The sequence below is a fragment of the Mesocricetus auratus genome, unplaced genomic scaffold (genome assembly GCF_017639785.1).
Source record: "Mesocricetus auratus isolate SY011 unplaced genomic scaffold, BCM_Maur_2.0 Super-Scaffold_100027, whole genome shotgun sequence".
NCBI lineage: Eukaryota > Metazoa > Chordata > Mammalia > Rodentia > Cricetidae > Mesocricetus > Mesocricetus auratus.
The window spans coordinates 11162962-11176076 of record NW_024429208.1 but is presented as its reverse complement, the minus strand read 5'-3'; the positions used below and the strand labels follow the sequence as shown (position 1 = coordinate 11176076).

Below are 13115 nucleotides of genomic sequence, written 5' to 3'. Positions count from 1 at the left end.
GAGGCTCCATACTGTCTAGCTGGTTGTGGGGGCACACTGGGGTGAGCCTTCTCCCTGTAGGGTCTTCAGACTGTCTCTGTGGTCTCAAGAGGCTTCAAGACTGCAAACTTAGGACACTCAGGGTTAGCCCACATCCTTTACCCAGTCATATTGGCAGTCACCCCAGAGCCCTTCCCTGCTGATCCTAGATGAGGCCTCTGACCCCCCATCTCCATGTTCTAGGCACCAAGACTTGTCAGTAAAACTCACCTGCCATCCCACCTGGGAGTTCTGGGTCATGGGGCATCAGACCTAGATATCTGCTTTCCCTCTGCCACAGAATTTCAGGACCCTTGAGCTCCACTGTTAAGTACAACGGGAGAAGTCCATTTGGCTCCTCTGGCAGAGGCCTGCCTCTGTCTCAGAGATTCCCATGGTCCTGCCCTGCATGTCAGCAGATGAGAAGGGAGACCTCTAGCCCATCGGAAGACGAATCACCATGACTATCCCGAGAGATGACAATTGTATGGAATCCCCCTGGCAGCCCATTCCACACCCCCAAGCCTGATACTGCTCCATACTGTCACCTGTGCCCATCCCTGCCAACCTATCATGTGTCTCTCCAACTGGCCTGCCTATCTCGGGATGTTGGCAATGGACCACATACCTCTGGAGGACTTGGGACACTGTCTAACTCCCCCCCCCCCCATATAGGGTCTCCTGTAGTCCATGCTGGCCTCCAACTCTATATGTATCTGAGGCTGACCTTGGATTTTATTTGCCCTCCATCTCCCAAGGGCTGGGATCACAGACGTGTACCACCATACCCAGGAACACCTGCTCCTTAAGCATAAGCGTTTGTAGGCGGCCGTGTTGGTCAGTGCCCTTTTCTAAGTGTCTGGCATACCGCACATTTCCATGACTGTTCGTTAACTCAGTGGTGGCCAAACATCCGAGAACACTGACATTTTCTTGTTCAATACCAGCATTCATTAGCTTCATTTTAGTTCTCCCGCCTTCCCCCCACCTCTCTCTTCCCCTCCCTCTCTCTAAAACAGGGTGGCCTTAAACTTGCAGCAATCCTCCTGCTTCTGCCTCCCCTGTGCTGGGGTTACAGATGAGGAGCACACATTTGGCTCAAGCTCTTTTATTTTAAAAAGTATACAAAACATCTCTTAAAAGGAATGAAATGTTTGGTGTTAAACTAGGAGGTAAGAATATAAACAAAAATACTTCTGCCCCGAAATCAGATGTACTCTTTGAAGTGAACATGGTTAAGAGTTGATAAAATTCCTTCTGGGCTGTCTTTTCCCGCCCCTTCTGTGTGCAAATCTCCATGTTTGTTGGCTTGTCTCTCCAGAATGCCCTTGTACTGTGCACACTGCCTGATGGGCTACCTGCCCAACGATCTGCCCTGGTGTCTCACTGTGGGTGCGTGCCAAGCCTTCCCACACTTCAGCAAAACATACAGTTTCCTTAGTGGCCAGGCTGAAGTTCATTTGACTTCCTTATCTTCTGGTCAGCTGGTTCGTGTCCTGCTGCTCTTAGTGTTCACCCATAGTACTTTAGAATTTTCACAAAGGGTCTTGGTGGGCTCGTCTCTGAACTGTGACCCCCTGCCTTGGTCCACCATGACATGGCCAGTTAGGGACAGATTACATTGTTGTTGCATTAGGGAGGTCTGGTCTAGTGGGTATAGCATCATGCTTCACAGGGTGGAAATACATAGCAATGGTGACCTGAAGCCTCCCCTCATCCTTCCAGGTCCTAGGATGGTGATGCAGAGGGTGACCTGTCATGAGCTCCAGAGCTAGAAGTACATTGTTGGGCATACACCCATGCCTCTGTAGATGAGAGTTTATTAAACTCTCCTTGTGTTGCTCACCACAGTGTGCGAGCATGTTTCTGTGGGTCCTGACTCACAAGATTCAGACGTTTCTCTGCCAATCAACAGTATTGTCTTAATATGTCTGTGTGACTAAAACCCATACCGTTGGCTGAGTATGTTATAAGCAGCATACCTCACCCCTCCCAAACTCTCCCACCAAGCCTTACCCCAGCATAGTCTGCTCCCTGAGTCTGCATGGTGTTCCCTTAGTCACGCAGCAGTGGTGATTCAAGCTCCACAGTGACCAGAACAGCCCCTGGTGTCCTGGTTGCTTGTTTCTACCTTCCTAGTTCTGTTATGAGCCACAGCGATCCAGCAGCCACAGCACTATAGCCCAGCGGATAGAGACCATTCCCAGATAAGCTTAATTTTCCAGAGGAACCCAGGGTGCCTTAAGCTAGAACTATGATCACCTAACACCTAGGTAGTTGAACATAGAGGTAGACAGGATTGGTTATATTTATATAGTCATACAACTCTCTATCTCTGTCTCCACCCCCGTGTGTGTGTGTGTGTGTGTGTGTGTGTGTGTGTGTGTGTGTGTTTGAGACAGGCAGACTGACCCATTATATGATCTAGGACAGCCTCAAACTAAAAATATCCCCCATCTCTGCTTCCTGAGTGCTGGGATTTACAGGCATGGAGCATACTAATTATTCTGGAGTTTCTACAGCCTACAATCCTTCCAGTTATTAATTCCCCAATCCACACAAGACTCTCCGTGGAATGTGGCCCCATAAAAGTGCAGGCTGAGAACACCAAATAGCTCTGTCCACACATAATCCTGGGCCTTGTGACACAGTGGCATATTGACAAGGAATTCTGGGTGGAGGGCAGACCATAAAGAGAACCGGGCAACGGGAGGTGTGAGAGCTGAAGCTGGGAGTTTTCAGAACTACACAGCGCAGGGAGCCCCTCCTCTGAATAAGAAGTGAGTTTGGATGGGCCCTGGGCTTCAGATACTGCCCTGAGACAGGGCCCCCCAGGGCTCCCGGGGCTCCTCTGCCATCTGCTGTGGCCTCACATGTCACTTCCCATATGCAAGGCCTTCCCCGGAGAGAAGCCGATGGGCAGGCACAAGTACAGCCATCGCAATTGCCTCCATCCAGGCAGTACAGGGCCTTCATTGCCTCCCTGTAGCCCAATGCGTCACTGGCATTCAGAGCCACCAGCTATCCGTGTGAGCCTGCACCGCAGATGGATGCAGCTTCCTGGGCTGTTGTGGGAAGGCTTTTTACTCAGCCTGCCTCGTCCTAGCCTTCTGGGAGTCACAGCAAACCTGGGGCTGCTTCCCATACCAGGGGAGGAGGCATCCCTGACCTACAGGTATTCTGGGCCTCCGGTGATGCAAAGTGGAAACCTGGACCACCTTACCGGCCATCCCCTCACTAACAGGTTCATCGCACTCTGCCCTTCTGCCGGCAAAGGCTGCAGACAACAGTCAGGAGACTGCACTGGCGTGACTTCAGAAGGGTCATCAATAATTGATCCTGCAGAAGGTGGGTGGAGCTGCCGCTAATGAAAGTCCCGCTCGGTCATTGGGAGCCTGGGCCAGCAGCGCCAGAGAAGACCCACTGCCTGCAAGTGTACCCTACTGAGATCCCCGCTGCCTACTGTAGTCCAGGGATGTGTAAGCTTGGAGGAGGTCCACCAGCCAAGCACTGTTCAGCACAGCATGAGCAAACAGGGCTAGAGAGCCGCCGTATTGATGCTGTTGCCCTGAAGATGACAGATGACATGATGGATAACACAGCCACATCCCACTTAAAAGGGAGCCTTCCTCCTGCCTCCAGCAGGGATGGAGATAGGTCTAGGTCAGCAACTTCTCCTATGTGCACAGCTGCCACAGACCTCACCACCACACTGTACAACTCTCTCATCAAAAATATCAAGCAGCGCCCCCCCCCCACTGCATGGAATGACACAGTAGCTGCTGGGGGTACTTAAATATAAATTCACTGAAGTTCAATTAAACATTCCATTCTTTGACAAGCTGAAGTCACACTGGAATGCTGGGATCCACAGGCAGAGAGAGGGTGGTGGGCACACGGACAGCAGAACATACCCCATGGTGGGAAGTTCCAGACCATGCAGGTTGAGACCCATTTGGGGCTGGCCCACCTACGAGGTCATCTCCTAACTTAGCCGTTCCGCAAATAGCTGTATCCTCGAAGCCGCCGCCTCGTCTATCTGTTCTGTTGTAGGACTAGCCCATTATCACCTGTTTAGACTGCCCTTTCCCCCAACGTTTGTCTCATTCTCTGCTAACTCTGTCTCTCTCACAATCTCTGTCTCTCTGTCTCTCTCTTACACACACACACACACACACACACACACACACACACACACACACACACCCCTCCCGGCATGTGACTCTTCTGGGCTGCACAAATATCCCAATTTGACCACTACTTGCTGCCAGTCTGAATGCTTGCAGAGTTAAGATCTAGCGGGAACACACAGTGGATGAGGAGACAGGTTGTAGTATGTATGGACCCTATGTGTCCTCTTATACTGTTCCCTTACAGGTGGACAGATGATGAGAACGCGCCATAGGAAAAGAGAGAGAGGCAGGGAGGGAGAGGGCAGTCCTGTGCAGAAGAGGACCAGAAGCTTTATGTTAGCACTCCTTCAGGAGGGTCCTGAGGACAGATGAAAATTCTCAGGGCTGGAAAAGGCCCTCTGAGTGGGGGTAAGAAAGCCACTATCTGGATGTGTCCTTATTCTCAACAAGCAATTTGCTCTGTCAAGGGACAGAGCCCGCAAAGCCCAATAAACAGCTTCTGAGCTTTAAAAGCAAATGTATTTATTTATAAAATATTAAAAGCTACCATGCTGGCATATAAGTGTAGTCCCAGCTAGCTCAGGAGGCTGAAGCAAGAAGTGGGTCACTCGAGTCCAGAAGTATGGGCCCTCGTCTCAAGATAAACGAACAGCTAGTAAATAGAAAAAGAGATTCAAGTATAGAGAGCATGGCTCAGTGGAAGAGTGGTTGCCTAGCATGCACAAGGTCCGGGGTTCAAACTCCCAGCACCCCATTCACCCAAAACTCTACAGAAATAATTAAAATAGCGCTGAGTTGGAGTCTGAACCAGAGAGTTACCCTACTGATGAGCAATGCCACCCTCCTCCATTAAAGTACTCCTTCCTGTTCCACACATTAGTGGGTATATGGGCCCTAACCAGCCTACTGGAACTGAACGACCAAATCAACAAGGGAAAAAGATTTTGTCTTTTTTCAGATGGCCAGGAAATAGGGTTCCAGAGGCCTGAATTCTCATCTTGCCTGGCCCACTTATTGAATGACTCCATCAGATCATTACAGGCGGCAGCTAGTATTGATTGTGACCCTGTGAGGTCACGGCTTTTTTTTTTTTTTTTTTTTTTTGTGGAGCGTTGGGGATTGATCCAATGGGCTTGCCAAATAAGACCTCTTAAGACCTCTTCCACTGAGCCACACACCCCCAGCTAGGAGCAGGCTTTTTAACATCCATTTTAAAGGTGAGCCTACTGAAGAAAAGAACATTATTCACTACGGTGCTTCTGGGATGTCTGCCGCCATGGCCCCAAAGTCAGGTCACCAGCAATTACCTTGTTTACTGCCTGCTGGGCCAGAGAAGGGTGAGGTAGGCGGGGAATGAGATGAAAGAGGTCTGCAGAGGGCAGTCGCGAGCTGCACAGCGTGCTGAGCTGGGCTCCGAAGGCTCGCCCGCCCTGCCGACGTTCCCACAGACTGAACCCACGGGTGCAGAAAACAGCTACAGATGAGGACGAGAGTGAGTTCCAGGGAGGAAAAGAGAATCACGAGACCACACGGTCGAAGTCAGGGAGACCCTGCTAATCTAGCCGCTGGTCCTGGGCTCCATTTCGCTAAAAGAGACTGTTTACAACCAAGGAAATAAGGGGGGGCAGGTGCTCTGGTTTTGTCTCAATTCTGGGGAAACTGAGGCACGGAGAGGAAAAAGTAATCAGAACTCAGGCTGTTCTTCAGTTGCCAAATCCCCTTTCCTTTCACCTCACCCGGCACGCTGGCCTGGATTTGCTTTTATATAGAGGAGACTCCCTCCTGAGAGTGTCTCTGCTATGCGCCTCAGATCATTAACCTTCTCTGGAAACCATCAAAGGTTTCCTATCTTCCACCCAGCTCCGAGGCTAAGAAAGAGGTTTGTGATCCCTTCAGAGAAAGAGAGAGACCGCGCAAATACTACACTGGAGGCCAAAAGTCAGGACTCGGGGAGGAAGACGCTTTGTATGAGCTGAGGGAGAGACATTCCTATTCATCACTCGGTGGAAGGAGTCCCGTGACAACTGTGTGGCCATTGTTCAGCTTTACCACCCACCTCAGATCTCCTACACCAGAGGCTTGCTGGCTGGCCCTCGGGCCGCTGGCATGGGGGACCCAGCCTGGCCATGGCTGTCTCATTGGGTGGCCTGCCCTAGTTGATTTCTCTGTAGTGTGGATCCTCCTGAGTGTTTCCCTGGTGCGGTCACCACCGAGGTTGGTAGGTGCCTTGGCAGTGCAGAAATGGGGAACCAGGTATTTCTGTTCGAGGTGTGAAGAACTAGTCAGGGCCTCCACCGTGGAGGGATCGCTCGGAACCAACCGATCTGGGGAGCCCCTGTGTCCAGAGTGGGGTTAGACCCGGTAGCCGCCGTCCTGGTCTGTTTCAAGGACCCGGCCCTCTTCCCGTGGCGCGGCCCCTTTAAGAGGCGCGCCCGGGCACCGTCAGCCGCTCCGCGGCCACCGCCCCCCGGTCCTCCCCTTCCTGCGGCGTTGAGTGCGGGTCGGGGCGGGAGTGCGGCGAGAGGTGGCCGGGCAGGTCGCGGCGCCTGCCAGGAAGGCTGCGGGGCAGAGGGGCGGTGCGGTGCGGTGCGGTGCGGTGCGGTGCGGTGCGGTGAACCGGAGGCGAGGAGCACGCGGGCCGCGCTCGTGAGCCCGCGGCGGCCCTGCTCTGCGCAGGACGGCTCCCGCCGCTGCGCGCGCCGCGGAGCCCCGCACACAATAGCGGCGTGCGCAACCCCGCGCCCTTCCCCCGCCCGCGCGCCCCCCCCAGCCCCCGCCGCCGCCGAGCCGCCCGCCTCACCTGCGGCCCCCGGGGGGCGGGCATTGTTCGCCGCCGCCGCCGCCACCGCGGGGCCATGGGTGCCGCCGGGCGCCCCGGGCCGGGCCCGGTGAGAATGTCGCGCCGCCGCTGAGACGGGCTCCGGCGTGCAGCCCCGCGGCGCAGGTGAGCCGGCCGCGCCATGGTGGACTCCGTGGGCTTCGCCGAGGCGTGGAGGGCGCAGTTCCCGGACTCGGAGCCACCGCGTATGGAGCTGCGCTCGGTGGGTGACATCGAGCAGGAGCTGGAGCGCTGCAAGGCCTCCATTAGGCGCTTGGAGCAGGAGGTGAACCAGGAGCGGTTCCGCATGATCTACCTGCAGACGCTGCTGGCCAAGGAGAAGAAGAGCTACGACCGGCAGCGCTGGGGCTTCCGCCGCGCCGCGCAGCCCCCGGACGGCGCCGCCGAACCCCGAGCGCCCGCCCCGCGCCCGCCGCCCGCTCCCGCCGACGGCGCTGACCCGGCGCCGGTCGAGGAGTCCGAGGCGCGCCCGGACGGAGAAGGGTCACCGGGGAAGGCACGGCCGGCGTCCGCCCGCAGGCCAGCGGCTGCAGCACCGGCCGACCGGGACGACCGAGGGCCCCCCACCAGCGTGGCGGCGCTCAGATCGAACTTCGAGAAGATCCGCAAGGGACCTGCCCAGCCCGGCTCTGGCGACGCTGAGAAGCCCTTCTACGTGAACGTCGAGTTTCACCACGAGCGCGGCCTGGTGAAGGTCAACGACAAAGAGGTGTCCGACCGAATCAGTTCTCTAGGCAGCCAGGCCATGCAAATGGAGCGCAAGAAGTCCCAGCAGAGCACTGGGCAGGGGCTGGGGGAAGCGCCCAGACCCCACTACCGAGGACGCACCTCGGAGAGCAGCTGCGGCCTCGACGGGGACTACGAGGATGCGGAGTTGAATCCCCGCTTCCTGAAGGACAACCTCATCAACGCCAACGGCGGCAACAGGCCCCCTTGGCCGCCCCTGGAGTACCAACCCTACCAGAGCATCTACGTCGGAGGTATGATGGTGGAGGCGGAGGGCAAGGGCCCGCTCCTGCGAAGCCAGAGCACTTCCGAGCAGGAGAAGCGCCTCACCTGGCCCCGCAGGTCCTACTCCCCCCGGAGTTTCGAGGACAGCGGAGGTGGTTACACCCCGGACTGCAGCTCCAATGAGAACCTCACCTCCAGCGAGGAGGACTTTTCCTCTGGCCAGTCCAGCCGCGTGTCACCGAGCCCCACCACCTACCGTATGTTCCGGGACAAGAGCCGCTCACCCTCGCAGAATTCGCAGCAGTCCTTTGACAGCAGCAGCCCCCCGACGCCGCAGTGCCAGAAGCGGCACCGGCAGTGCCAGGTTGTGGTGTCTGAGGCCACCATCGTTGGTGTCCGAAAGACCGGGCAGATCTGGCCCAGTGATGGGGACAGCACCTTCCAGGGGGATGCAGGTGAGTGTGGGCGTCGTACTTGGACCTGCTCAGGACTCAGGGAGTAGATTGGCATGGGGGAAATGGGTACCTTATTGGCGTGATTTTCAAGCGCTGTTGTGTTTCTTTGGTCCTGCGCCTGAACTAACTCCCCTCCCTTTCCTCCTGCCTCCTGAAGGCCAATGGGCTGGGGGTGGGAGAATATAGGGGAATGGCTGGTGACTTAACTCTCTTGGTTCTAGATCCAGAGCAGGTAGGTTTTGCTGAAGTATTTGCAGAGAGACTCCCCCCGTGCTCTCTCCATGCTAGACAAAAAATGTCAGAGCCATCTCTGCCACCTAGATCAGTTCCTTTGAGTGGGGTGTCTGCTGTGCTTGGATAGCTCCTGCCACCTGGTTGTTCTGGTCTTGGAGTGGTTATATGACACCTAGGGGAACCCAAGATGTGCACGCTGCCTCAAGGTCTTAGACGTGTCAGATTCTCTTGTTAGCAAGTGAGAGCAGATGAAGATAGGCGTTAGAAGGAAGTGGGGTGAGTTCTGACTCAGTGGGCCCCCGAAAATCAATAGGTTGGAGATCTCATGCGGGGCTAATCCCACACCGTCCTAATCTCTACTTGGCTTTGATATGTCTCACCCACCATTACTCACCCATAGACCCCTCCTCCTCCCCCACTGCCAATGAATTTTGTCTGTCTGTCTTTCTCTTTGGTGGTTCTGGGATTCAAACCCAGAGCCTTGAACATGTGAGCTGTGCTGTGCTACACCAGTAGGTCTACACCTACATCCTGAGGTCTGAGCTACATCTTTCAGGCCCCATCTTCTTTTCCGGTCCTCCAGTGTGCCCTTGCCCCCTCATTTTCCCAAGGATGACCACTCAACAGATTCTGGTCTTGAGTTCCTAATCCATGACCCCAGCACTAAGATGAAACAATAACTTCTTTGCGGCACTCAGGTACCGTGGGCTATGTGGGGTGATGGGACTAGGTTTTGAGATCTAGGCAGAATCTTAAGTTGGAGTAAGGGAGGGGTGCTAGCGCCCATGGGATTTGGGGGTGGACAGCTGTCAGGAATCTCTTGGAGTCCTTGACTGATCTGGGCTTTTGCTTCAGTGATTTTTTTCCTTTCTTTCTGCTGATGGAGTTGCACGTGCTTCATTCGCCAGAATCCTCTTGAAAAAGTGAGGCTATTTTTGGCTGTATTAAGCTGCCTTTTTAAGCTCAGCACTCTGTCCTGTTTAGGACCTCGGGTTGCTGCTCTCCCGTGTGCATCTGGGTTGATGGCAGTGTGTAGCTGGACCCATCTACCTGTATCCTGGTTCAGCTGCATTCCTTGTCTCTAGTGCAGGAATGAGAAGCTATGGGAGTCAGAAGTTTGCTTTGTAGGAATATAAATCAGCTCCTCTCAGGTCTGGAGGCTTGCCCAGTGATGACTGGGCACCAGCCATTTCCAGCCAGCTGTTTGCGAGTTGAACTTGCTTGAGCTGGCCTTCGGTGCTATGATGGTTGGGGATGTCATTAATTAAGGACATGAGAGGCTTGCGTGGAGACCTGCAGTCTGGTACTCTGTTGCTGGTAGGGAACTCTGAGTCTCCAGAAAGTTGAGTCTAGCCTTTCCTATACCTACCATAGAAATGGCCATGTTGCCCTCCACAAATCACACAGAGTAGGTCAAAGTAGGAATAAGAAGGAAATGGGACCCAAGAGACATACAGGTTAGTTTTCTCAGGAAGTGGCTCAGAAGTTACTATTATTTTTTTTAATATTTTATTTATTTATTGTGTATATAGTCCTCTGCCTGCATGCCAGAGGAGGACACCAGATCTCATTCAGGGTGGTTGTGATACACCATGTGGTTGCCGGGAATTGAACTCAGGACCTCTGGAAGAACAGTCAGCGCTCTTAACCGCTGAGCCATCTCTCCAGCCCCCAGAAGTTATTTTTATATTTCGGAACTTTCTGAATCTTTCTTTGACTATCCTGGAGCCCCACATTCTCTCTTATTTTTCCCTAAAACATTTTTTGTGCCTTTTTGAGATTGGGTCTCCTTGTAAGAGTCCTGTCTAGATTAAAACTCGCTTTGTAGTTTACTGCTGGCTTTCAGTGTGCAGTGAGCTACTACTTCCCGAGGGCTGGGATTACAGGCATGCACCACTGCCTGTCTCCCTCAGACTCCTTCTTTCTTTTCCCTTTTCTTCTCTTTTGAGCCAGGGTCTTACTATGTTGCCCTGGCTGCCCTGGAACTGGCTTTGTAGACCAGGCTAGCCTCTCAGTCACAAAGATCCACCTGTGTCCTCCTTCGGAGTGCTGGGATTAAAAGCGTGTTCCAACATGGATAGTGTCCTCAGACATTTTTAAGGATTAAGGTTGAACAGCATCATCTAAAAGGGTTGAGGTGTGGCTTAGTGATTCAATCTCCAGTACCCCAGTGAACAATCAAATCATAAACTGGAGTGCTCGAAAGCAAGGTTTACATTTTTTAAAGTTATCAGAGCACTTTGAGGTGTATAGCAAAAAAACGAACGGGAAGATTACAGACTTCCCAAAAACTCCCGTGCCTCACAGCTACCTCCCCTGTTAGCAGCATTCCCCCACTAAAGGGGTACAGTTGTGACAGTTCATAAACCAACATGGACACATCCTTATCACCCACAGTGCATATTATGTTAGGGCTCTCTGTTAGTGTTCTCCACTGGATGAGTTCTTTTTGGCCTTAACATGCTCAGCTGTTGTAGCCCAAAGAAGGTTTAAACTGTCCTGAACACCCTTCTCTGTCCTCTGTGGGAGGTGAAAAGGGCCCCTGTCACTGCTCAGCCATCTGTCTCTGTTGAGGCTACCAAGTGATGTTCATTAGGTGGCTGTGGGACCTACTGGAACACTAAGGAAAATTGCAGTTGTGTATGTATGGGGGTGGGGGAGGCCACGCTAATGTTCTGTCAGGGCACGCTCAGTGGCCCAGCTCTTGTAATTTCTGAGTCCCTTCAGATGAGTTGCCAGGGACATTACAGGAAGGAGCTGAAACCATCACACAAGTGCTCTGTGCTGGGCACCTTGACAAGGTGTTTCATGCAGACGATCCCTTATGAGCTCTTCCATCACCTGGTGGCGGGCCGTCCATCTACAGACAAAGATAGATCCAAGAAGCAGCAAGGATGAAGCCCTTGGGTGTGTAAATACAGAGCTCCAGGCCTTCTGGCTCGTGGTACCCTGTTCTGCTTCTTCCTGGTACCCAGTACATCTACCCGAAAGCCATAACTGCGTGTGTTTGGGGTCCTCGTGCAGCCACACCTGTGGAGGTGCCAACAGACAGCCATAGCCCCCTTTCTATGCAGAGCCCTTCTTGGTCCTGTGTAGGCCACAGAGAAGGAGATGACATGCCTTTGCCATCTGGGAGCTCAGGAGTTAAAAGGGGATGCAAACATCCATGTTTAGACAGAAACGAGATCAGAGATGCTCACAGCTTTCTTAGTAGTGCAGCAGCCAAAGGTGTGGGGAGCTGTCTCTTCAAGAGTGTCAGTGAAAGATTAAGGTCCCAAGCCCACCTCCTGTGACTCTGGGGTTTGTGTGTGTTTGGGAGGGGACAGTATCGAGACAGGGTCTCGCCATATAGCTAGCCTAGGCTAGCTTTGAACTCCTAATCCTCCTCCCTCTACCTCTTGTGTGCTGAAATTACAGATTTGGTTTTAAACTAATATATATATATATAATCTGCCATTTCATTGAAGGAGGCTGAGGTAGGGTTGTGAGTTTGAGGGCAACCTGAGTTGCATAGAGAGAGCTTATCTTGAAAATATTAAAAAAATTTTTTAAGAAGTAGAAATAGAAAGTATTTACGAAAGCAAAAGCAATGCCAAGAATGGAAGTGAGTTGGTGAGCCAAGGGAAAAGCACGCACGGGGAGCAGGAATCTTTGCTAGCTCGAGAAAGGTCTCACTGTGTAGCCCTGGCTGGCTGGGTACAGGCAATGAAGAGCAGGCTGGCCTCAAGCTCAGAGAGCTGCCTGCTTTTGCCTCCTGGATGCTGGATTGAGATGTGCCGCAACAGAAATTTTCTAAAGCTAAGAAACACAAAATACTTGCTTTCTGAACCTCCTCCGGCCATTTTTAGGCTTGCAGTTCTGCGACAACGAGTGCATTCAGATTGTACACCTGTCACCATCACAGAGATCCTGGCCCTGCTAGATGGCACATTCTGCTCCCAGCGTGAAGCCCCACCACTTCCCTTCCCCGTTTCTGTGAAGTTGAAGGTTCTAGGGGACTCCCATTGGTACAGTCAGTCACACGCTGTTTGTGTTTTCACGACTGGCTCATTTCTCTTTAAGTGTAATGTCCTTGATGTTTACCCACCTTAGAGCAGGGACCCAAGGTGTTTTTCTTATCTGTGTATTTCTTTATTTGGTTTGATTTAAGGGCTTCTTACCATGTTGCTCAGTTGTGTTCCCTCAGCCTCCCAAGTAGCTGGTACTATTGGTGTATCACACCATGCACGGTCTTTCCTTCCTTTAGATCAGGGAAGTATTTGAACCTCTTCTCCCTGCTGTAGGTGTGCCCCTTGGCTCCCCGCCCTCCCCTGGGGTTCCAGGCTAAGGCTTTTCATGCTGAGTCCCTCCTTTCCTGTCAAGCTGCTTCTAACCTGAACTGAGGGTCTTGTGTTCCAACGTGGCTCTCAGTGAGCTGTCATCTTTTTAGCTGAGCATCTTCATTTACCCTTTGGATTTTGGTATTGGTGCCAGAGTGCCCAACCC

At 53.1% G+C, this 13115-nt stretch overlaps 1 protein-coding gene and 2 long non-coding RNA genes across 6 annotated transcripts in view; 2 read left to right on the top strand and 1 right to left on the bottom strand.

Annotated features, from left to right (window-relative positions):
* Window positions 1-16: 16 nt before the first annotated feature.
* Window positions 17-4659, top strand: LOC121134285. 2 transcript variants are annotated; one of them, XR_005871355.1, is made up of 2 exons: window positions 17-3366; window positions 4396-4659. It is a non-coding gene; the product is annotated as an uncharacterized LOC121134285 (long non-coding RNA). The 2 variants fall into 2 exon arrangements; XR_005871354.1 differs by having other exon boundaries at window positions 17-3681.
* LOC121134286 lies at window positions 4657-6685 on the bottom strand. 2 transcript variants are annotated; one of them, XR_005871357.1, is made up of 3 exons: window positions 6208-6685; window positions 5459-5625; window positions 4657-4803 (listed from the first exon to the last, which is right to left on the bottom strand). It is a non-coding gene; the product is annotated as an uncharacterized LOC121134286 (long non-coding RNA). The 2 variants fall into 2 exon arrangements; XR_005871356.1 differs by having other exon boundaries at window positions 5459-6685.
* Window positions 6686-6981: 296 nt separating this feature from the next.
* Window positions 6982-13115, top strand: part of Bcr (BCR activator of RhoGEF and GTPase) — a 117780-nt gene continuing 111646 nt past the window's right edge. Inside the window, exon 1 of one of the 2 annotated variants that reach the window (XM_040732318.1) lies at window positions 6982-8396. In XM_040732318.1, coding sequence (XP_040588252.1) covers window positions 7112-8396 — 1285 coding nt within the window. In that variant the 5' untranslated portion in view covers window positions 6982-7111. The remainder of the gene's footprint in view (window positions 8397-13115) is intronic. The other variant, XM_005070764.4, reaches the window with a different exon arrangement.